This window comes from Leptonychotes weddellii, chromosome 9, assembly GCF_054177405.1.
Source record: "Leptonychotes weddellii isolate Sample4059 chromosome 9, ASM5417740v2, whole genome shotgun sequence".
Taxonomy (NCBI): domain Eukaryota; kingdom Metazoa; phylum Chordata; class Mammalia; order Carnivora; family Phocidae; genus Leptonychotes; species Leptonychotes weddellii.
In genome coordinates, this window is record NC_138377.1 from 32,428,129 (window position 1) to 32,453,848 (window position 25,720).

A 25,720-nucleotide genomic window follows, 5' to 3' on the forward strand; every position below is an offset into this window, starting at 1 on the left:
AATATAATAACTTAATATGAGGACCTCTGAACACATGCCATTGTATTGTGTTTGACCAGAACAAGTAAAATTAAGAGGAAAATTGAATCAAATGTTCCTGGTAAATTCCTGGTAGGTAGTAAAACTTCTGTGGCTTATAGTACCAAATAGATATTGACTATTTCAGGTGTCTTGTTTGCTGAGGAAGATGGCAAAACACCAATTTACAGATGGAGAAATAGACTGAAGGGTAACTCGCCCAAGCTGTATAGCTGTGCCTGGAATAGGCCCCAAACCTTCCTTCGTCTCTAAATATATGAGAGCTCTAAATATGTTGCCAGCTCAACAGCCTGGTTTTCTTTTCTTATTTTATTTAATTAATTAATTAATTAATTTATTTTTATTTATTTGACAGAGAGAGAGCGAGAAAGGGAACACAAGCAGGGGGGAGTGGGAGAGGGAGAAGCAGGCTTCCCGCTGAGCTGGGAGCTGGATGCAGGGCTCCATCCCAGCACCCTGGCAGACGTTCAACGACTGAGCCATCCAGGTGCCCCAACAGCCTGGTTTTCAATAATAATAATATCTTTGTATGACCTACATAATTCATTCATTCCTTGAGCAAATAGTTACTGAGTGGCACTGTGCTAACAACAAAAAGTACTGCTCAAGGTGCTAGAGAGACTATAGCGAACCAACAAAGTTCCTGCCCGCGGCTAATATTCTGGTAAGCAAAACAGTGATCAATTAAAGAAATTTATAATTTTAGATATTGAGACATGTCATTTTTTAAAAATAGGCAAGCTAAGAGGATGGGTAATGGTGGTAAGAGGCAGGAGAGTACTGTTTTAGAAATGTGGTAAGAAAGGCTTCTCTGGGGAATCTGACTTGAGCAGAAATGCTCAAGTGAATGAATGAAAAGAGGAAGTCGGGGTGTAAGAGAATGAAAGAAAGGATTTGGCTTGAGCAACTGCAAAAGTGGAGTTGTCATTTATTGAGTTGAAATAAGATAACACTGTGGCAGGAGCAGGTTTTGAGTTTTAATCCAGTTTTAGATGTTTTCAGATGCCTCTTAGACATCCAAATGGAAATAGATATTTAAGTCCATGAGATTAGGTAAGAGTCCATGAAGGGGATGGGTGTAGGTACAGAGAGGACCAGGGACTGATTCCCTAGGGCACTTCAGTGTTTTTTTCAAGGAGATAAGGAGGAACCAGGAGGGCAGATTGAAAAGCAGAGTCCAGTGTGTTATGAGGAAAACCACAAAGGCAGACAGTTTTAAAAGACAGGTCAAGAAAGTGTTCTATGGGAAAGCGGTAATTCAAATATATTGCGGATTGGTCAAATCAAGTAAAGATTGAGAATCGATCATTTCACAGAGAATAGAAAGGCAAAGTATTTTTATTCAAATGATCTTATTGGCATTTGCTTGAAAAAAATATATATCCTTTTTGCAGAAGTTCCATTTTTTATAAACTTTTTGAGGGTAATTTGATAATATCTATCAGAAAGGTAAATGTATTCTTTTTTCTTTTTCCTTTTTTTAAGTAGGCTCCGTGCCCAGCATGGAGCCCAGTGTGGGGATTGAACTCACGACCCTGAGATCAAGACCTAAGCTGAGATCAAGAGACAGACACTTAACCAACTGAGCCACCCAGGTACCCCAAATATATGCTTTCTTTGACCATGTAATTCCACTTTTAGGAATTTATCCTAGAGTAATATTTACACATAAACAAAAAGATATATGTATCAAAATGTTCCTCACAGTGTTGATTTCAATAGTAAAAAAAATCTCCATCAGGATGGATATAGTTGTTAAAGGAGCAATAGATAGGTAATAGATGTGTATAGATGTATAGGATAGCTTTCACACATTGTTAAGTGATGAAAGCAGGTTATCCAATAAAATGTATAATATGAGTTAATTTTTGTTAATACATGTAAAACAGGCCTTCTTTGATTATATTATCAAAAGTTGCCTGCTTATTTACCTTATAACTGTCATATTAGCCTATTTTATTCACAACACCTATTACTTTGTAAAATGATTTTTTTAATATACTTGTTCGCTTTTTCCACCAGAATGTAAGCTTTGTAATACATTTCCTGTCGTGTTCATATTTATATTCCTGCTGCTTGGGGATGTAATTTTTAGAATCTTTTTAGGGGAAAAAAAGAATATTTTCCTAGTTTAGTTATTAACTATTACTCTCATTCCAATGAATGTCACTTCTCGCTGCCTCATTCTTACCATTTATAAATGAAGATAGTGGAACAGTCATTCTCAACCCTAAAGTCACATTAAAATTACTTGTGTAGCTTTTAAGAGAAAAGATTATGCGTAGCCTCCAATGTAGACCAATTTCAAGTCAGAACTTGTGGTGGGATCAGGGTATCAATATTTATTTAAGTTTTCTTTGAGACTCTAATGTTCAGGCAGAGTTGAGAACCACTAGATTAGATGATATTTGAAGTATAATCATAAGCATCTGGTGTCAAGAATACATAATAGGGGCACACTTTGTCTAGAGTAAAAGTTATTTCCCAAGAATTAGAATATCAGTGTTTCAGACAAATCATCTTTTGCTTTAGGAATAGCAGATTGACTCAATCACTTTCACCTCTCAAAGTACTTCTCCCTTGAAGAGGTGTAGGTATTGGAGACAAAAATTTAACCTATTTCAAGAATTTCACAAAGGGAAGATTTACTGGAAGGTTTACTTTCAGTGGGATCACTTTCTTAAGAGTTCTTCAGTTTACTAATGTGGATGAAAACCACTTTATGTTTTCACTTCATTAATTAGGGAAATAACCATAGACCTTACTGCATCACTCCAAGGAGGACTTTTCCCTTCCTTGGACCTCTGTGATGCGTTTACCTAGAAACAGCGTCTTTGATGTGCAAACATTCTACTGGCAAATTGTGCAAGGCAGCCACTTAGATTGGACAATTCAGGTTTCTTCTGGGAAGTGAACTTTGATTTGGAATTTTCTCTTGTGCCTGATATGGTAAAAATTCATGGTTTTCACTTTCTGAAGAATAGTGAAGTATAGCATACTATATCTTTCTAATTTGAGGTATTGATAAATCTTATGAGCACATAGAAAAAATAGAATAGTCATGTACAAACCTACCACCACAGAACAATTATGTCATATTGCTGTATTTTATTTACTTTAGTCTCCTAATACATTTTTATTATACAAGGTTAATTTGGGAAAACAGTACTATTATCCATATAAGTTAACTTTGTATTAAGGAATTTCTTTTCCTGTTGGGTTCTTTAGTTGTTTAATGTGTATTTTTTGTGCTCATTATGGGATGATAGAAATAAACCAGAAATAGATCCTGCTTGAGTGGGAGGGATGGGGTGGCTGGGTGATGGACATTGGGGAGGGTAAGTACCATGGTGAGCGCTGTGAATTGTGTAAGACTGTTGAATCACATATCTGTACCCCTGAAACAATAATACATTATATGTTAGTTTAAAAAAATAATAAAAAGAAATAGATCCTGCTCTCAGGTACCTTTGATGTAGTAGGAAAGATAAGATTTTTACATAATACAATATTGAATGAGATGACAGTTGAACTATAGATCATACACTACAAGAGTTAAAGAGGGAGATTACCCTCACCTTGCTGGAATCAGGGAATGAGGTGGTGTTTGAGCTGATATTGAAGGATTTATAAGTTAGTGCTTCTAGAGGTATAGCTTGGCCCACATAGTAGCCTGTTTTTTAGGCAATATGAGTGAAACTCATTAAGTAACTTTGTTTTTAATAGAGCATAAGATTCGTAAAATGGTAAGGAATTAAAAGCAAAGAATAAAATTCTTAAGAAGTCCTTTGTCTCCATTATCATTCTCATTCCAGGACTGAAGAGCAGTTTATTGTCCCTTTTCATTCACCAAAACTTAAGTTGTTTTTTGATTCTCCTCTTTGGTTCTTAGAAAAGGAATAAATGCAGTAATGATTTTTAGGTATTAAATAATGAAAATGAGGAAAAGACTAAAGTCTCATTAGAGATATTTGCATTCTATTTATTTTTAAAGATTTTATTTTTTTTAAGATTTTAGTTATTTATTTGACAGAGAGAAACACAGCAAGAGAGGGAACACAAGCAGGGGGAGTGGGAGAGGGAGAAGCAGGCTTCCCGTGGAGCAGGGAGCCTGATGAGGGGCTTGATCCCAGGACCCTGGGATCATGACCTGAGCCGAAGGCAGATGCTTAAAGACTGAGCCACCCAGGTACCCCTAAAGATTTTATTTTTAAGTAATCTCTACACCCAGTGTGGGGCTCAAACCCACAACCCCGAGATCAAGAGTCACATGCTACTGACTGAGCCAGCCAGGCACCCCAGAGATATTTGTTCTTTAATAATTGCCTTTAATATGAGTAAAATGAAATAATACAGGAATTTCAAAATGGATTTCAGGGTTAGTGAATAAAATCAGGCCTTCATGCTTTTTGTTCCATGTTATTCAAATCACACCATCTTGATTTTCTTTTCTCTATGAAAATTCCTGTATTCTGGGAAAGTTCAATTTTCTGGAAGATACCAACCAGCAAAGGAAACACATACCCTACTTACATGCAGCCCCCCTAGCCCGCAATTTCTAAATCTGCTTTCTCCTCCCCCTCCCCCATACATCCCCTGATCTTAAAAAAGAAATCTCCATTTTTTTTTGTTTTTGTTTTTATTACCTAATAAACACATGGAAGATAGCTTTCTTCTTTTTCTTTAACTTTAGAAAAGAAAGATAATATATGAAATTGAACTGGGTAGGAAATATGGATTTAAGGCAGTACTGAAGTTCTTAGGAAACTGAATTTATAAAAATTATAATATAGGGGCGCCTGGGTGGCTCAGTTGGTTAAGCGACTGCCTTCGGCTCAGGTCATGATCCTGGAGTCCCGGGATGGAGTCCCGCATCAGGCTCCCTGCTCAGCAGGGAGTCTGCTTCTCCCTCTGACCCTCCCCCCTCTCATGCTCTCTCTCTATCTCATTCTCTCTCTCAAATAAATAAAGTCTTTAAAAATAAAATATATAATATAAAGTTACATTTTACATTCCTCTGGGGCAGAAAGACTACTATGAGCTATCAGATGCTACATTATTAACTCATGTTAGACTTTTTATCTTTTGGCTGAATCTCAAGGGATGTAGTTAGGTTTCCTGATAGAGAAATTGAAAATGAAGGATATTTGCAAGTAAGGTATGCATAAATATGATTAATAAGTAGCATTTAAGTATGATATGAGTGCATGTATGTATATTAGCAGGCTGTTTCAACCAGTTACAATTTAAACAGTGGTTTGATACTATCTTTAGAAACTAGATCTGCCTTGTCTCCAAGCAACAGGTTCAGCAGGCAGCTCCTTCTGAAGTCTGGCTAAACTGTGAGGATCTGAAGTGGAACCTTCCTGAAGACGTTGCTATTGTTGCTGGGCATACCTCAGCATCAATTCCTGACTGCTCTATGCAGACTCTCCTTGGAAGCACCTTGGATCACCATTACTAGATCTGTTTCATGCATCTTTTATCTCCAGCATGTCAGGCCCTCTCCAGTTTTTAAACCCCTCAGATCAAGGAAGGCTTGCTACCGGCCAAAGCAAAGGGCTCCATGAGGCTAAGTCATCAAAAGTCAAGCATCTATCAGTTCACACATCTCAGAAAAATAGCCCAGTGGTGAGTTGTACACTGGCATTTATTTTTTGCCCCATTCTTAGAAGGTAGAGGTAAAACAACTCCTGCACAATTGAGAGCTAGAAGAAAGGAAAGTCTGGTTCTGTTTGCCCATTTGCCTATGCTAGCACCCTTTCATGTTTTTGCTAGTGAATGACCCAAGACATGAGGTTAAATGATCTTTCATTTCTTTTGATTCTGGCTTGACTCTAGAATAAAGAGCAGGGGCGCCCGGGTGACTCAGTCAATTAAGCAGCTGACTCTTGGTTTGGGCTCAGGTCATGATCTCAGGGACGTGAGATCGAGCCCTGCATTGGGCTCCGTGCTCAGCAGGGAGTCTGCTTGAGGATTCTCTCTTCCTCTCCCTCTGTCCCTATCCCCCTCTGACACTATGCATGCTCTCTCCCTTTCTCTCTCTCTCTTAAATAAATAAATAAATAAATAAATAAATAAATAAATAAATAAATAAATCTTTTTAAAAAAATAGAATAAGGAGCGGTGAAGCATCTAAATCTAATGGAACCTCAAAGTGGATTTTATTTATATTTTGCCTTGTTGGTGGTTCTGACATTTCACTGAGGCCCAACAATCCCAAAACAATATAAAAGTAAACTCTAAAGGGCCTCTAAGTTAATTTGATCCAACCCCATAATTTTCTAAATTAGGAAATAACATGAGAGAGGCTACAGTGATGTGGGGGTAGAACTAAGTAGTCTGAGTCCCATTACCTTCTGGTGCACCAAATTACCCCCTTGGTTCACAGCCTTGTTTTATTAGGGCTAGACCCTAATGAGAATCTTCCTGAAAATTAAATATCCTCTTGGATCAACTGATGTCCTTTCCATTAATATTTTTAAGACCATGAGAAAGATCCACCCAGTCTTTACCGTAAAGCTCCTAGCGGGTGAAGCCTGAGCTTGGGATGAAGATGGGGGTTAGAATAGTTTATTTCCTCCTCCCTCTATTGGCTTTAAATGAGGATGACAAGCCTAGTTTCTTTGCTGGGAGAGGAAATGTTTTACAGTAAAAGTAAGTAAGTCGACAGATGAATAGATAAATGTTACGTGTATATATGTGTATATTCACACATACCCACCGCACAGGTTTAAATTTGACATTTCCCCCCAAATTTGCTTCACTTTTTTAAAAGAGAGAAAACTTCCAGAGCACCTGGCTGGCTCAATGGGTAGAGCATGTGGCTCTTGATCTCAGGGTCTTGAGTTCCAGGCCCATGCTGGGTGTAGAAATTACTTAAAAATAAAATCTTGAAAAAGGAGAGAGAGAAAACTTCACTGATAACAGTTGAAGATTGTTTTGTAACTTTTGATCCCATCCCCAGTTTTTGGGATGGATGATTTAAAAATTTTAACAAGTAGGATCAGACATTAACCAGTAAAAATCTTTGCCATTCCTAACACTGGGGCAGGCCCGGGAGTCCCTGCTGTTGAGCATTAGGCATCTTGGTTAGTAGACTGAAGGGGGTGAGTGCACCCAGGGTCTGAGGTGGGGAGAGATGGTGGTGTTGAGGTAGCTGCTATTACAAGGCTCTATGAAGTGTTATTTGACCATCTTGGACCTTTTTTTTTTTTTCCTTTTCAGAGATAACTATTCTGAACTAAGTATATAACTATGTTCTTACATATATGTGGATACTTCTGTTTTGGGCATTTAAAAAATTACATAAATGATATTCTAGACATAACTTTCTGCTATGCTATTTGCATTCAATCTTACGTTTTTGAAAGTTGTTCTTTTTGATTCACATAAGTTTAGTATGTGCATATTAACTGCTGCATAGAATTTCATTACAAATTAATATATCACAATTGTTACACATTTTATTTTTTCTTATATAAACAAGCTGCAGTGAGTATTCTTATACAGCATGCCTCCTTGTCCATGTCTTCTAAATATGAAATAAAAAAATTTTCAAGCTGTATTTGAAAGAGCTGTCTACAAAAAATAAATTACAGGGTGACTATTTCTTATTTTTATAAATTAAAAGCCTATTGGATATCATAGTTATTATTTTTATTTTTATTATTGGTGTTTTAAATCTTAATGATATTGCAAAAAAATGAATATTTTCTGTCCATGCCTTTCTTAAATAATGCTGAAAGCTAAATATGCACTGAAGTATTAAGAGGGAATAAAAAAATATTAAATACAATTATTTAAAAAAATGTAGTGATACTGCAATGTACTAAATAAGACACCTAGCACATTTTAATCAATGTACTCTTGTGTTAGATCTCAGATATGCTGTCAAGTTAGTCATGTTAGTTGATTGTACATTATCATCTTTCTGTGCAAGGTTGCTCTTCCTTTTTTTTCCCCATCTCCATTTCTATCTCCTCTCAGTCTAATATGTTTGATATATGTCTTTGAATATATATGCATCTTTCAAAAGTATCTACTTTTGTGTATGAATTTATTTTTTAAAATATGTCATACTTAGAAAATTTTAAAATGTATACACACGGGGTGCCTGGGTGGCTCAGTCATTAAGCATCTGCCTTCGGCTCAGGTCATGATCCCAGGGTCCTGGGATCGAGCCCTACATCGGGCTCCCTGCTCAGCGGGAAGCCTACTTCTCTCTCCCACTCCCCCTGCTTGTGTTCCCTCTCTCACTGTCTCTCTCTCTGTCAAATAAATAAATAAAATCTTTTTAAAAAAATGTATACACACAGATTAGATAATAAGAAAAATACCTATGAATCTGCTTCCTAGTTTCATAGAACATTGCCAGTACCTGAGACACTTCCTGTGTGCCCCTTCTTAACTGAATCCCTTTGCTGCCACCTAAAATTCAAAATAGTAGATATTTTATTTTTGTTTTAATTTAAAAATTTTTTTAAGTAGGCTCCACGCTGGGCCTGGAGCCCAACGCGGGGCTTGAACTCACGATCATGAGATCAAAACCTGAGCTGAGATCAAGAGTTGGACATTTAACTGACTGAGCCACCCACATGCCCCAAAATAGTGGATATTTTGAATTTTGTGTTAATCATTCCTTGTTTTTCCTCCTAGTTTAATCACCCATATATGTATGCCTAATTAAAATTATTTTTATCCATTTTGAAAGGTTGTTTGAATAGAATTATACTGCTTTTATTCTTTTGTTACTTCTTTTGCTTTGTGAGATTTGTGTTGATGTATCTAGTTATTAATAATTTTCATAATTGTGTAGTATTTTATTGTATGAATATACCACAGGTTATTTATCTATTAAACTCTTATTTGACATGTGAGTTTTCAGTTTTTTGCTTTTTCAAATAATGTTGATAATCTTTGCTTTTAACTGGAAAGTTTAGTCCATTTACATGTATTGATATTACTGACTAGTTGGATATATCTCTATCATTACATTATGCATATTCTATTGTCCCATTATTTTTCTGTTCCCTTTCCTTCCTCTTATCATGTCAAAAACTGATTATATTTTTGTTTTGTTGTTTGTATTGATTTTTTTATTCCATTTTTTCCTTTTCTACTAGTTTAGAAGTTATATGCTATATGACCCCTGTTTTAGTACTTATATTAGCTATTTTAACATGTATAATTAACAGTTAACTGAAATTTTTATGTTACTCCTGAAAAATCTGAACATTTTATAGTGCTTTAGACTATTTCTCTCCTCTCATGTATATGCATTTTTTTGTCCTGTATTGGTTCTATTCTTTATTTTCAACCCCATAAATCAGATTTTTTAAATTAATGCTTATTTAAATATACCCATATATTTACTATTATTTTTGTCCACTATTTTTTTTTTTAAGATTTTATTTATTTGACACAGAAAGACACAGCGAGAGAGGGGACACAAGCAGAGGGAGTGGGAGAGGGAGAAGCAGGCTTCCCACTGAGCAAGGAGACCGATGTAGGGCTCGATCCCAGGACCCTGGGATCATGACCTGAGCTGAAGGCAGATGCTTAACGACTGAGCCACCCAGGCACCCCTTTTGTCCACTATTCTTGCTGGTATTTCAGACTTTATGAGTTAATTTTCTATGTGAAAGCTATCCTTTAGAATTTTCTTAAATGAGGGCATATTGGTAAATTCAGTTTTTGTTTGCCAAAATGTCTTTATGCTACCCCATATTAAAACAATTTCATTCAGTATAAAATTCTAACTGCCAGTTATAATATATTCTTGATTTGAAGAAACACTACTATTTTATGCACTATTACAAAATTTAAAAATTTTGCCAGCTAACTTATCCACAATATGAAATGATACCAACTTTAAGATGCACCCCAGTTAGGGGCACCTGGGTAGCTCAGGTGGTTAAGCATCTGACTTGTGATTTTGGCTCAGGTCATGATCTCAGGGTCATGAGACTGAGCCCTGTGTTGGGCTCCATGCTTAGCAGGAGTCTGCTTGGGATTCTCTCTCTCCCTCTGCTCCTCTCCCCTCTCCCTCTTTCTTCTCAAATAATAAATCTTAAAAAAAAAAAAATGCATCCCAGTTGCAGAGATGTGAAAACTTGTGTCTCAGAATCAGTGAAAGATGATATATTTTTCTTAGTGCATTACAGCTATCATTTTGCTGTTTTCTATCTTCTGTGTTTTTGAGAAGTCACTCCCCAGTCCAACATCCATTTCTTTGTAATTATCTGTCCTTTCTATTATCTGCTTTTTAGATATTTCTTTGACATTCTGCAATTTCATTATGAGTGTTTAGGTAAGGAATTCTTTTTATTTACTCTTCTTGGGATTTGCTTGACCACTTTATTGATATCTTTCAACAATTCTGTAAAATTCTCAGGCATTATGTCTTTAAATATTGCCTCTTCCCATTCTCCAAGTTATAAATTTCTTGGATTCCAAATAGACATATGATAGACCACCTCATGTTGTTCTCTGTGTCTTTGAACTCTCTTTTACATTTACCACTTATTTTATCCTATATGCTGTCCTCTTGATAATTCCTTCATATAAATTCACTCCTTCTTCAGGTAGGTCTAATCTGCTTTTTAATGTGTCTATTCAAATATTTTTTAAAGATTTATTTATTTATTTATCTGAGAGAGAGAGAGTGAAAGGGTCAGAGGGGGAAGCAGACTCCCTGCTGAGCAGGGAGCCTGATGTGGGACTTGATCCTGGAGCTCTGGGATCATGACCTGAGCTGAAGGCAGTCGCTTAACCCAGGCACCCCGCCATTCAATTTTTGAATTAAAATTATTATACTTTTCATTTCTAGAAATCTTATTTAGTTGTTTTTCCAACATGTTTATTCTTTGTGGTCTTGTGGCTTATTATATTTTCAAAATTCTCTTTTATTTATTTTTTATTAAAGATTTTTAAAAATTTATTATTTCATATTAATATTATTTTTTTTTTTTTTTTTTAGAGAGAGAGAGTGTGCAAGCAGAGGGAATGAGGGGCAGAAGGAGAGGGAGAAAAAGAATCTTATGTAGGTTCCACACTCAGCACAGAGCCCACAGGGCTCAATCTCATGACTCTGAGATCATGACCTGAGCAGAAATCAAGAGTTGGACGCTTAACTGACTGAGCCACCCAGGCACCCCAAAGATTTTATTTTTAAGTAATCTCTACACCCAACCTGAGGCTTGAACTCACAATGTCAAGATCAGGAGTTGCACTCTCCACCTACTGAACCAGCCAGGCACCCCTCTTTTATTTCTTTAAATAGTTAAACATAGTTATTTTGTATTCTCTTGTGCAGTTCTATTTCCTAGTTTAGGTAAGCGTAAAATTCTAAAACCTGATAACTTTAGAAAAATACATTTTGTTCCTTTAGTACATTAAGTACCATGTGATACATTTATACACTTTTTAGAGATTTATGTTAATACATTTTTCTTGGTTTTATTTGAATCATATAAAATTTGTTCCTTTTTTTTTTTAAGATTTTATTTATTTATTTGACAGAGAGAGACACAGTGAAAGAGGGAACACAATCAGGGAGAGTGGGAGAGGGAGAAGCAGGCTTCCTGCAGAGCAGGGAGTCTGATTGGGGCTCGATCCCAGGACCCTGGGATCATGACCTGAGCCAAAGGCAGACACTTAAGGACTGAACCACCCAGGCGCCCATAAACTTTGTTCTTAACAAAAGTTATACAAATTACAATTACACTTTGCACACCCTTTTGACAATAGGAGGAGATATTGTATTACAGGTAAATATGCCCTAATCTTTACCCTCAGTATAGGTGTGGAAGAAACACAAAATTCTTGTTGATTTACTGAAATCAGATTTAAAAAAATTAATTTGTATAATAATGTAATGCATAGGAAGTGATTTGTAACCAAAAATAAAACAAATAGTGGCATATCTTTCATCAATGGCCTTCTAATATTTCAAGTTTCTATAAAGGTTTTATTGGATGTGAGTTAAAATTTCCCCAGATATCTTGTATGTGTTTTCTTGTTTCCTATACTCTTAGAAATTATATTTATTTAGATGTACTTTATTTAAGGTGTTATAAATTATCAGGTAGCAATTTTTTAAAAAATGTAAAGTGGTCTTTTAGGTCAACATGTTATTTGTTATTTTCCTGAGACCCATTGCATTGGTTACCATAGCGCCTCAAAATAAACATTTTAAAGTTGTATTCTGTTTAAAGCTACTTATTTGAGCTTGTGTGGGTTAGAACATTGTTGATTTTGATCAATAGGGTACATGTTTAGTTAATTAATTTGTAATTTCTCTTTGTAGGCTTGTTTTGATCCACCTGTTGTGGTTCCCACCAAGAACCCAATGATGTACAACAAAAGGGCAGCTGACCCAGTCCATCCTGACCTTACTGGTTTGTTGGTGAAAAACAAGAACCTTTTAGCAGAGGTATATGGATTATCTGAAAATAAAATGCCAAGGGAAATTATATCCTCAGTAAAAGTAGGGAGAGAAACATTCTGATAAAGGGCTCAAAGTATTATCTTAACTCAGTTTTGCTCTTCTCTCAATATTGAACTGTCTTATCACTGAGGAGCACTAATTTAGACCCAAATCTGTCTTTTGCCAGATAAATCCTTTTGAAGATCATACGTAGTTAAGTGCTTTTGAGTTGACTGCTAAATGCTATAGTGTTAAAATAGTGTTTAGGAACTGCTATGCTCAAAATTTATGTAAAAATAATCAATTAGGGACGCCTGGGTGGCTCAGTCGGTTAAGCGGCTGCCCTTCGGCTCAGGTCGTGATCCCAGGATCCTGGGATCAAGTCCCATATCAGGCTCCCTGCTCGGCGGGAAGCCTGCTCTCCCTCTCCCACTCCCGCTGCTTGTGCTCCTGCTCTCGCTATCTCTGTCTCCATCAAATAAATAAATAAAATCTTAAAAAAAAAATCAACTATATGTTTTAAGCATTTTTTAATGGAAAGGTTGTGTTCCTATTTAAAACATAGCATCAAATGTAAAATACCCACTAGTCTTATATAATACTTGATGAAACAGGGTGCCTGGGTGGCTCAGTTGGTTAAGTATCTGCCTTCAGCTCAGGTCATGATCCTGGGGTCCTGGGATCGAGCCCCGCATCAGGCTCCCTGCTTAGCAGGGAACCTGCTTCTCCCTCTCCCTCTGCCTGCCGCTTCTCTTCCTTCTCCTCTTCCTCCTAGATTTATTGCCATATAATTGCCATATAACATTATGTAAGTTTGAGATGTACAATGTGATGTTTTGATATACATATATTTTGCTAAATAATGACCACAATAAGGTTAATTAATGCTTTCATCACCTCACCTAATGACTGTGTGTGTGTGTGTGTGTGTGGTGAGAAGGTTTGTTGCTTCTGAAACCTCTTTTCTTGGTTTATAGCCATCTCTTCTCCGTGTCTTTACACAGTCTTCCATCTGTAACTGTGTCCAAATTTCTTCTTCTTATAAGAACATCAATCACATAGGCTAATGGCTCACCCTAAAGATTTCATTTTAACTTAATTACCCCTTTAAAGACCCTGTCCTCGGGGCACCTGGATGGCTCAGTCAGTTAAGCAGCCGACTCTTGATTTCTGCTCAGGTCATGATCTCGGGCTCTGTGCTCAGCGAGGAGTCTGCTTGAGACTTCTCTCTCTCCCTCTGCACCTCCCCCCCAACTCATGTATGTTCGCTCTCTCTCTCAAATAAATAAATTAATTTTTAAAAAAAAGTCCCTAGGATGCCTGGGTGCCTCAGTCGGTTAAGCCTCTGCCTTCAGCTCAGGTCATGATCCCAGACTCCTGGGATCGAGTTCCGCATCGGACTCCTTGCTCAGGGGAAGCCTGCTTCTCCCTCTGCCTACCGTTCCTCCTGCTTGTGCTCTCTCTCTCTCTGACAAATAAATAATTAAATTAAAGTCCTTGTCCTCAAATATAGTCACATTCTGAGTCACTGAGGGTTAGTACTTCAACATATGAATTTTGGGAGGACAAAACTAAGCCCACAACAGTGGCCTTATTCCTCGGGTCCTCTTTTCTGCTTTCTCGTCTCTCAATAGCCTGACTCCAGACTTTATTTAAATATACAGATAAAGAGGGATACCTGGCTGGCTCAGTTGTTTAAGCATCTGACTTTTGATTTTGGCTCAGGTCATGATCTCTGGGTCATGAGATGGAGCCCCAAGTCAGGCTCCACAGTCGGCATGGAGCCAACTTAAGATTCCCTCTTTCCCTCTCCCTTTGCCCCTCCCCCCGACTTGCATGCACTTTCTCTCTCAAAATAGAAAATATGTATCTATATCTATAGATATGTAGATAAAAACCTATTTCTTTCAATTTTTTTTAAAGATTTATTTATTTATTTATTTATTTGAGAGAGCGAGAATGAGAGAGAGAGAGAGAGTACATGAGAGGGGGGAGGGTCAGAGGGAGAAGCAGGCTCCCCGCTGAGCAGGGAGCCCGATGCGGGACTCGATCCCAGGACTCCAGGATCATGACCTGAGCCAAAGGCAGTCGCCTAACCAACTGAGCCACCCAGGTGCCCCTATTTCTTTCAATTTTATTTATTCTAATATTTTCCCTCCTTTAGCATAGAGGTGAATGAGCTTAAATTTAAATGGAGTTTATATAAATACAATCCATTTTATAACACTGAAAAGATTTCTTAATTTGTCTTTTTTTTTTCCCCAGAAAAATGTAATGCCAATACCTGAAAACTGTAGCAGTTTTAGTATGGGTAGCATCACTCTTCTTGTCCACAGTATAACTTCCTATTAATATTTACTAAATTTGGGATTTTTGATCATTCAGATTTGGATTAGATCAAGGTTTATGTTTATGCTTAATTCATAAAGAAGCCTTTTATTTTTTATTTTTTTTTTTTAAAGATTTTATTTATTTATTTGTGAGAGAGAGAATGAGAGACAGAGAGCACGAGAGGGAGGAGGGTCAGAGGGAGAAGCAGACTCCCCGCTGAGCAGGGAGCCCGATGCGGGACTCAATCCCGGGACTCCAGGATCATGACCTGAGCCGAAGGCAGTCGCTTAACCGACTGAGCCACCCAGGCGCCCTAAAGAAGCCTTTTAAACCAAATCATCAAAAAAAATCACAAGTTTTAAACCTTGTCAAAAGAAAATATGTAAGTTATTTTTAAGAATTTCTAAGTACTTTTTATTTATTTTATTTATTTATTTATTTATTTTGAATATTTTATTTCTTTATTTGAGAGAGAGAGAGCATGAGCGGGGGGGAGAGGCCGAGAGAGAGGGAGGAGCAGACTCCCTGCTCAGCAGGGAGCCCGATGTTAGGCCTGATCCCAGGACCCGGAGACCATGACCTGAGCCAAAGGCAGATGCTTAACCCACTGAGCCACCCATGCACCCTCAAAGTACTTTTTTTTTTTTTTTAAGATTTTTTTTTTATTTATCCATTTGACAGAGAGAGAGACAGCAAGAGAGGCAACACAAGCAGGGGGAGTGGGAGAGGGAGAAGCCGGCTTCCCGCGGAGCAGGGAGCCCAATGTGGGGCTCGATCCCAGGACCCTGGGATCATGACCTGAGCCGAAGGCAGACACTCAACGACTGAGCCACCCAGGTGCCCCCCTCAAAGTACTTTTTAAAAGCAAATCTCTACATGTACATAAATCATTTGGTAACTATAAATATTTTTAATCTATTTATCAAAGCAGGTATATGAAAGGCTCTACAAGGTCTCATTTTGACTTCGTTTTAGATGGTATATATATTAATAAAAGAATCTAGTGATTTCAACAGAATACCTCAGCATGAGTCATCTTTCTCCTTTCCAATAACCTATTATTTAATCCCACAGGAACACAATTGTCTTGATAAGGCAGTTTTTCTATTCACTGCATGAATTTAAACTTTTTTGTTATAATCAACTTTATTTCTTTGTGAGACATACAAAAATAATTATCATGTGTTTCTGCCCAATAATGGAGAAACAGGTGCAAGAGGGGCTCTATTTAAGAAAAGTCAGATATGGACGTGATAAATATTAAAGCGTTCAGTTGGTGATTGTGTTGTCTAGGCACAACAGTTGAACAGTTGGCATAGTGCTGGATAAGCTGCTATAGGAATAAATAGGAGTTAAACAACTTGTAAAAAAATGTTACTGATAATATGTGTAATAAGGCCTGGTGTGTTAAACTTAAAATAAATGTAAAGTGTTTTGCCAGTATTTTTAGCTGGATTTTTCATGGAGATTTTTTATTTGTGAGGGCAATATGACTGTGTTTATGCAGATAAGATGTTTTTTCTTTCCTTAGTGTAGTAATAAGGCAAATAGTAGAAACCTGGTTAGATGCAGCCTTGGAGGGGGTGAATGGAAAATTGGCAATGCCAATTTTGCTGCTAAAGAAAAATATATCAAAACCAATTATTATTAATTTTACTTGCAATTTTTATTAAGATAATTGAAGAAGCACATGCAATTTTAAGGAATAATACAGAGAGATCCTTTATACACTTTGCTGCGTTTATCCTGTAGTCAATTTTGTAAAATATAATATAATGTAACAACCTGAATATTGACATTAATGCAACACGGTCTACCAGTCCACCAATCTTATTCAGATTTCCCCTGTTTTACTTGTATTCATTTGTGTGTTTATGTGTATAAAGTTCTAAATAATCAGTCAAGATACTGAACAGTTTGAACACCACAAAGATCTTTCCTGTTGCCGTTTTATATCCACACCCACTTCCTTCCTACCCTCAACCCTTGGTAACCACTAGTCTTTCCTTCATTCTAAAGTGTTGTCATTTCAAAAATATTTTACACTCAAAAAGCTAAACATAGAGTTATCATGACCTTTAAAAGAAGAGTGATATTATATGATCTGAAGTGACAACTAAGGATAGAAGAGATATTCTTTGCTTGTGTCCTTAGAACATTCTGTTCATACCACTATTATTATACCTGTTAAGGTATATTCTAATTATTTGTTTTATAATTGGTCTCCCTGATGAGCTGGGAAATTTTTGAGAGTTCTTAATTTTCTCTGGGCACATGCCTGGAACATAGAAGATACTGAAGGCTTGTTGGTCAAATAAAGAATGGCTTAGAGAGGTGCTAGATGGGAAGCAGGAAGACCAAGTAGGAGGTCTTGTAACAGCGCATGAGATGAACAATGGGGCCCTAAAACAAGACAAGGCAGCAAAGCAGCAGGCATGGGAAGAGAGGGATAGATATGAGAGACATATTAGAGGTAAAATGAACAGACCTAGTAACTAGAGGGGAGGATTTAAAAAAGGGTTAATCAAAAATGACTCTGATCTAATTAACATGTTTTTAAAAAATATAAATGAATTTTGAACTTTCCATTTTTAAAACACTTGATCTTATTATTAAAAGGTCTTTTCTAAATGGATTTTTCATAGAATACTTAGCCCATTATTTTAAGTATATACATTTATGATTAAATAAATTGGTCTTAAAACAGGCTCTGATCTGCAATACATAAACATAGGGATGAAGCAAATAATATTTTGGTTAACAAGTAGAAACTGACAAATGAACACCTGGAGAAAGGAGTGGACGTGCTCAAAAAAGGCCACAGGGGCCCATGGCTGGCTTAGTCAGTAAGAGTATGCAGCTCTTAACCCCAGGGTCATGAGTTCGAGCCCCATATTGGGCATGGGGCCTAGTTAAAAAAAAAAAAAAAAAAAATGCTACAAAAGAATAGCTCCTTTGTAATAGCTAACATAGGAGTAAAAAGTTTTACTTGTATGAAAAGTAAGAAGGGGTGGGAATCTGACCCCAGAGTTTATTTAGCACAAGTTAGAAAAATTTAAACCAAACCATTTCATTATCAATCAGTAATGGTGAATAATTCTCTTAACTAACCACTCCTTTTCTCTAGGGAGAATTTGTTAAATTTATTATTTAACTAGTGGTTGTATTTTATTCTAAGAACTTTTAGTTTAATGATACTGTAATTATTTTTCAGAATTCCTTTCCTCACTACTTCAGACTGCAAAACTGATTCCTATTCAGAATTTTGTCAGAATGTCCTAAAAACCCAACTTCATATTACAAGCCATGTTCCTCTATGGTAGGAAGGCTGTAGTATCCTTGAGAATTGCTTAAGGGTCAAGACTATAGAGCAGCTTTTAATAATGCATATTTTGGGGGAAATGGACTAGTATTTTAAAAAGAAGATTGGTCTGTGCCAAAAATGGAATTAAAAAGCAGTCTAAATGATGAAGTCAGTGCAACCTAGAGACTGTGGGGCTGGCCATGAAGTGTTCATTCAATTCCAGACTCTTCACCCTGGGAAGCTTTATAAAATATAAGATGCATTTAAAAAACCCATGCATTCATTTACATCTTCTGTGGTCATTTAAAGAAACCCTCCCCCCCCATATAGAATTTGTTACATCCAGTTTAGCACAGTTCCTTAATATCAGCACAAGGAATGCCTCCACGCAAGAGAAAAAGAACCACCAAAGAAAACTGGAAAGAAGTAATCAGGGAGGGAGAGAAAAAGGAGTTTCATGAATGCCAAGAATCAGTCATGGATTCACTGCAGAAAGCAGAAACCACCTTAAGTATTTCAAACCGAAAATGATTTAATGAAGAGAATTATGTATACAGAGTGATTGGAAGTTCTGGGTGTGGGAGCTGAGACCAGAACTGGATGAATGAGTTCAAGGACACACACTGTGGATGAGATCCTAAGGTCAGGAAGTTGCTGCAACTGCCGCTGAGCCTTTATTTTATTTATTTATTTTTATTTTTTAAAAGATTTTATTTATTCATTTGTGAGAGAGAGAGAGAGAAGATGAACGGGAGAGGGGCAGAATGGAAGCAGACTCCCCACTGAGCCGGGAGCATGAAGCAGGCCAGCCCCAAGGACCCTGAGATCATGACCCCAGCCACGACCCTAGAGGGAGTCAGATGCCTTAACCCACTCAGGTTAAGGCGTCTGACTGAGCCAGACACCCCTCACTGAGCCTTTCCTGCACAGGCACAGCTGCTTCTCAACCTCCACGAAGCTGTTAGCTAAGTAATGCGATGTTTTTCTCTGGCTCCCTCCTTGACCTTGCTTACCAGCAGAATTAGTGGTGGGAAAATGGCCTCCTCTCTATTCTAAATTTTGTGGGAGTACATCTCTTTGGTGCAGCTCAATGTACACCTAGCATGGCTCTCAAAGTGTAGTTCCCCGGACCAGCAACATGAATGTCACCTGGGAACTTGGTAGAAATACAAATTCTCAGACCCCATGCCAAACTAGGAACTCTGGATGTAGGCCTAGCAATCTATTTTTTAATGAGCCCTCTAGGTGATTCTGATGCATTGCTGAAGTTTGAGAACCATTGGCCTAGAGATCCCGGCCCCCACAAGGACTCTGGAAACAAAGTTTTATTTCTAGTTCTGCAGAATAAGAAGACATCATAGGGGTGGGAATGGATACCAAGTACCAATGACCATATCCAGAAAAGAGCATGGTCAATGGTGTCAAATGCTTCAGTGACATGTGGAATCTGGTGACAACTGAAAAGAAATTATTGAATCTGATAAGGGACCACTGGTGACTTTTGAGAGAAGAGTTTCCATGGTGGAGAATAAGGGATGAGAAATGGAATGATATAAAAATGGAATTATAGTGGATGAAGAATGAGCACAGAGGATTCTTACTGTCAGTGTGGCTGGGCAATGAAGAAGAGAAATGGGCTTTAGCTTGAGCTCAAATCTTTCACTTCATCTTCATGATCTTTTCTGTGCCCTCTACCACCTCTTCTCCATTTCAGATATCTCAGTCATTTCTGCAGCTAATTAGGGAAGTTTGTGGAGTGCCTTTTGTATGACATAATTTCAAGTTCTTTTTTTTTTTCCTTTTAAAGATTTTATTTATTTATTTGAGAGAGAGAATGTGATAGAGAGAGCATGAGAGTGGGGAGGGTCAGAAGGAGAAGCAGACTCCCCGCTGAGCAGGGAGCCCTATGCGGGACTCGATCCCGGGACTCCAGGATCATGACCTGAGCTGAAGGCAGTTGCTTAACCAACTGAGCCACCCAGGCGCCCCATAATTTCAAGTTCTAAGGGAGCACAGACTTCAATTTAGTGTGTACCTGCAATTTAGTTGTATGTTTTCAATTTAGTCTATTATATTTTTGTATGTGACAGACACTATGTTAGGCCCTTGATATATGTTATTTTTATTCCTTACAAACACAATGTGAGGTGGGTAAGAAAATTTAACTGACTTGCCTATGGCCACAGTTTGTCTTGTTCCTCCAAATTTTGAGGTCTTTCTGTTCTTCCATACTTTCTTTCTCTATAAACTCCATGGCCTCACTGAAGTGTGTGTTTTTAGTGGTGATATAATAAAAAAAATACATAAAGGTATGTTTTGAGAACATTGTTTTAATTTCACAGAATTTTTTAGAATTAGAACACATTTTATACACACACTGGACTAAAAATTTAGTTTAAAATGCCTTGTCTTCCCACTGCTGTACTATTAGGAATTATAGCATTTGTCATTAATGCAATTTTTTTCCTTTTTTTTTTATTATTATGTTATGCTAGTCACCATACAGTGCATCATTAGTTTTTGATGTAGTGTTCCATGATTCATTGTTTGTGTATAACACCCAGTGCTCCATGCAATACATGCCCTCCTTAATACCCATCACCGGCCTAACCCATCCCCCCCAGCCCTTCCCCTCTAAAACCCTCAGTTTGTTTCCTGGAGTCCATAGTCTCTCGTGGTTCATCTCCCTTTCTGATTCCACCCCCCTTCATTTTTCCCTTCCTTCTCCTAATGTCCTCCATGCTATTCCTTATGTTCCACAAATAAGTGAAACCATATGATAATTGACTTATTTCACTTAGCATAATCTCCTCCAGTTCCATCCATGTTGATGCAAAAGTTGGGTATTCATCCTTTCTGATGGCTGAGTAATATTCCATTGTATATATGGACCACATCTTTATCCATTCGTCTGTTGAAGGGCATCTCGGCTCTTTCCCCAGTTTGGCTATTGTGGACATTGCTGCTATGAACATTGGGGTGCATGTGGACCTTCTTTTCACTACGTCTGTATCTTTGGGGTAAATGCCCAGTAGTGCAATTGCTGGGTCATAGGGTACCTCTATTTTTAACTTTTTGAGGAACTTCCACACTGTTTTCCAAAGTGGCTGTATCAACTTGCATTCCCACCAACAGTGTAAGAGGGTTCCCCTTTGTCCACAACCTCTCCAACATTTGTTGTTTCTTGCCTTGTCAATTTTTGCCATTCTAACTGGTGTAAAGTGGTATCTCAATGTTGTTTTGATTTGAATTTCCCTGATAGTTAATGATGATGAACATTTTTTCATGTGTCTGTTAGCCATTTGTATGTCTTCTTTGGAGAAATGTCATGTCTTCTGCCCATTTTTTGACTTGATTATTTTTTTTGTGTGTGTTGAGTTTGAGAAGTTCTTTATAGATCATGGATATCAGCCCTTTATCTGTAGTGTCATTTGCAAATATCTTCTCCCATTCTGTGGGTTGCCTCTTTGTTTTGTTGACTGTTTCCTTTGCTACACAGAAGCTTTTTATCTTGATGAAGTTCCAGAAGTTCATTTTCACTTTTGTTTCCCTTGCCTTTGGAGACGTGATTTGAAAGAAGTTGCTGTGGTCGATGTCAAAGAGGTTACTGCCTATGTTCTCCTCTAAGATTTTGATGGATTCCTGTCTCACATTGAGGTCTTTTTTTTTTTTTTTTTTTGTCAATAACTAAATATTCCTGACCCTTTTCTGTTTATAAAGCTAATGATTTTTATAATGTCAAATCAAATTTGCCCCCTTTCCTCCTCTTTTACATGTTTATCAGTCTATTAAGAAATTTGAACAAAATAGGTTACATTAAAAGTTAATTGACCCCTGAATGTTAGCAGTACCTCAATTTTCTTTATCTAGTGAGCTTTCTTCACTTATCAGATAGAAGAACAGAGACTTTTTTTTAGAAAGATTTATTTATTTGACAGAGAGATAAAAAGAGCCAGAGAGCATAAGCAGTGGGGGGGGGGGGGACAGGGGCCGGGGGTAGGGGGAATGGCAGAGGGAGAGGGAGAAGCAAGCTTCCCACCGAGGAGGGAGCCTGACACTGGGCTCTATCCCAGGACCCTGGAATCATGACCTGAGCCAAAGGCAGACACTTAACTGACTGACCACCCAGGCGTCCCTGGTCTTTTTCAGTTAGCAGCTTGTGGCTCTCTTATGTTCCAGGAAACAAGTGGTATAAACATAGGCATCTCTTTATGAGAGAGGCCTCTGAACACATTCCTCTTCACAACCATCATAAAGCAAGCATCTATGGCCAAAGCATTAAGTATTTCTTTTCTGCTAGGAATTATAAAATTCATTATTGGTATAATTTACTCTTATAACAAGATTTAAACAACTTTAATGTTGATGAGAATAAAATAACTTATTCTAAACCCTATGTATCATTTTGATGGATTTTTTAAATTATACTGCTTCAGTTTTTATTTTATTTTTTTATAAGTTTATGTATTTATTTAAGTAATCTCTACAACCAACATGGGGTTCAAACTCACAACTCTGAGATCAAGAGTTGCAAGCTCTTCCAACTGAGCCAGCCAATGTTACAATATATGTAACATTGGAATATACTGTTAGGAGATTTGAGAGTCTTCATTTTATTGTATAATAATGTATAATTAGGGCACCTGGGTGGCTTAATCAATTGAGTGACTGACTCTTGATCTCGGCTCAGGTCATGATCTCTCAGGGACCTGGGATAGAGCCCCAAGTGGGCTCTGCACTCAGGAGTCTGCTTAAGGATTCTCTCCCTCCTTCTCCCTTTGCCCCAACCGCTGCTCGCTCACTATCTCTCAAATAAATGAATAAGTCTTTTTAAAAAATAATGTATAACTTAAATACCCATAGTGATTTAAAGTCATGAATTTTCTAAAACCAAAATTATGATTTTTCCCTTTCTCATTAGCTAAGAAATCTTCAAAACAAGCTCCTCATAAAAGAAACTTCATTGCAAGAAATGAAGAATGAGCTAGAAAGTTACAAAGAAAATAATGTGCAACAGTCTTTCCAGATAATGTCCCTGAAAGATGGTATCAAGGATCTAGAGGAACTTATTGCTTCTCTAACCAGAATTAAATCTTTGAAAAACACCAATATTCAGAATCTTGAAAGAGGCAACTGGGATCTAACTGAAAGAATTATAGAACTAGAAAACCGTCTAAGGTAGGAAATTTTCTAGTTTGTTTTCAAACATGTCATTTGTCATAGCTTGAAAACAGTATATAAACTTCACATTCCTGATTGATCACAGAATTTAAACTTAGTAGGATTTCCTGTAATACCTGACTCAAAATTACTATGTTTAAAAAGACATTTTTATTGAGATAGAATTTACATACCATTAAAATTCACCCTTTGGATCACTTGTACTTCATTAAAAAAGAAAAGAAAAAATTCACCTCTTTAAAGTATACAATTCATTGGGGAGGGCATGTGCTATGGTGAGTGCTGTGAATTGTGTAAGACTGATGAATCACAGACCTGTACCCCTGAGACAAATAATACATTATATGTTAATAAAAAAAATTTTTTAAAGTATAAAATTCAGTAGTTTTTAGTATATTTACAAGGTTGTGCAATCATTGACACTATTCAATTCCAGAACATTTCATCACCCTCCAAAGAATCCCCAAGTCTATTAGCAATTACTCCCCATACCATTCTCTCTAGTCCCTGACAACCACTAATCTACATTCTTTATCTCTGGACTTGACTTTTCTGGACATTTCACATGAATGCAATCATACAATAGATGGCTTCTGTGTCACTTATTTCACTTAGCACAATATTTTTAAGATTAATCCATGTTGAACCATGAATCCATATACTCCACTCCTTTTTATGGCTGAATAATACTCTGTTATATGAATATACCACAGTTTTCTTATCCATTCATCAGTTCATGGACATTGGGTTGTTTCCCTTTTTTGGAGGGGCTTTATGAATAATGCTGCTGTGATCATTCTTGTATGAGCTTTTATATGACTGTATGCTTCATTTCTCTTAAGTATATGCCTTGGAAGTAGAATTGCTGGGCCATAAAGTAACTCTGTGTTTACTTTTGAGAACTTCCGGACTATTTTCCAACGCAGCTGCACCATTTTACATTCCCACCAGCAATGTATGAGGATTCCAACTGCTCTACATCCTCACCAACACTTGTTACTGTTCATCTTCTTTATGATAGCCATTCTAGTGGATATGAAGTTGCATCTCATTGTGATTTTAATTTGTATTTCCATATGATTAAAGAGTTGAACATTTTTTCATGTGCTTATTGGCCATTTGTATATCTTCTTAGTAGAAATATTTATTAAAATCCTTTACCTAATTTTATTTTATTTTTAAAATTTATTTAAATTTATTATTAATTTTTTGATTTTTAATTTAAATTCAATTAATTAACATATAATATATTATTAGTTTCAGAGGTAGAGGTCAATGATTTATCAGTCTTATATAATACCCAGTGCTCATTACATCATGTGCCTTCCTTGATGTCCATCACCCAGTTATCCCATCCCCCTAGCCCCCCTCACCTCCAGCAACCCTCAGTTTGTTTCCTATGATTAAGAGTCTCTAATGGTTTATCTCCCTCTCTGATTTCATCTTGTTTTATTTTTTCCTCTCTTCCCCTATGATCCTTTGTTTTGTGTCTTAAATTCCACATGAGTGAGATCATATGATAATTGTCTTTCTCTGATTGACTTATTTCGCTTCACATAATGCCCTCTAGTGCCATCCACGTCATTGAAAATGGCAAGATTCCATTTTTTTTGATGGCTGAGTAGTACTCCATTGTATATATACACCACATCTTCTTTATCCATTCATCTGCTGATGGACATCTGGGCTCTTTCCATAGTTTGGCTATTGTGGACATTGCTGCTATAAACAGTGGGGTGCAGGTGCCCCTTTGGATCACTACCTTTGTGTCTTTGGGGTAAATACCTAGTAGTCCAGTTGCTGGGTTGTAGGGTAGCTCTATTTTCACCTTTTTGAGGAACCTCCAGACTGTTTTCCAGAGTGGCTGCACCAGCTTGCATTCCCACCAACCGTGTAAGGGGGTTTCCCTTTCTCTGCGTCCTTGCCAACATCTGTTGTTTCCTGACTTGTTAATTTTAGCCATTCTGACTGGCGTGAGGTGGTATCTCATTGTGGTTTTGATTTGTATTTCCCTGATGCTGAGCGATGTTGAGCATTTTTTCATGTGTCTGTTGGCCATTTGGATGTCTTCTCTGGAGAAATGTTTGTTTATGTCTTCTGCCCATTTCTTGATTGGATTATTTATTCTTTGGGTGTTGGGTTTGATAAGTTCTTTATAGATTTTAGAAACTAGCCCTTTATCTCATATGTCATCTGCAAATATCTTCTCCCATTCTGTCGGTTGTCTTTTGCTTTTGTTGACTATTTCCTTTTCCTGTGCAAAAGCTTTTTATCTTGATGAAGTCCCACTAGTTCTTTTTTGCCTTTGTTTCCTTTGCCTTTGGAGAAGTGTCTAGCAAGAAGTTGCTGCAGCTGAGGTCATCGAGGTTGCTGCCTGTGTTCTCTAGGATTTTGATGGACTCCTGTCTCACATTTATGTTTTTCATCCATTTTGA

The 25,720-nt window shown here is 37.2% G+C and overlaps 1 protein-coding gene and 1 long non-coding RNA gene across 2 annotated transcripts in view; both read left to right on the top strand.

Annotated features, from left to right (window-relative positions):
- The first annotated feature begins 578 nt into the window (after positions 1–578).
- On the top strand, positions 579–12,937 carry LOC145723413 (uncharacterized). Its single transcript, XR_014148429.1, has 3 exons — positions 579–1,634; positions 5,314–5,670; positions 12,350–12,937. It is a non-coding gene; the product is annotated as an uncharacterized LOC145723413 (long non-coding RNA).
- Positions 12,938–22,909: 9,972 nt separating this feature from the next.
- Positions 22,910–25,720, top strand: part of LOC102740835 (uncharacterized) — a 22,802-nt gene continuing 19,991 nt past the window's right edge. Inside the window, exon 1 of the mRNA XM_081829704.1 lies at positions 22,910–23,282. Coding sequence (XP_081685830.1) covers positions 23,077–23,282 — 206 coding nt within the window. The 5' untranslated portion in view covers positions 22,910–23,076. The remainder of the gene's footprint in view (positions 23,283–25,720) is intronic.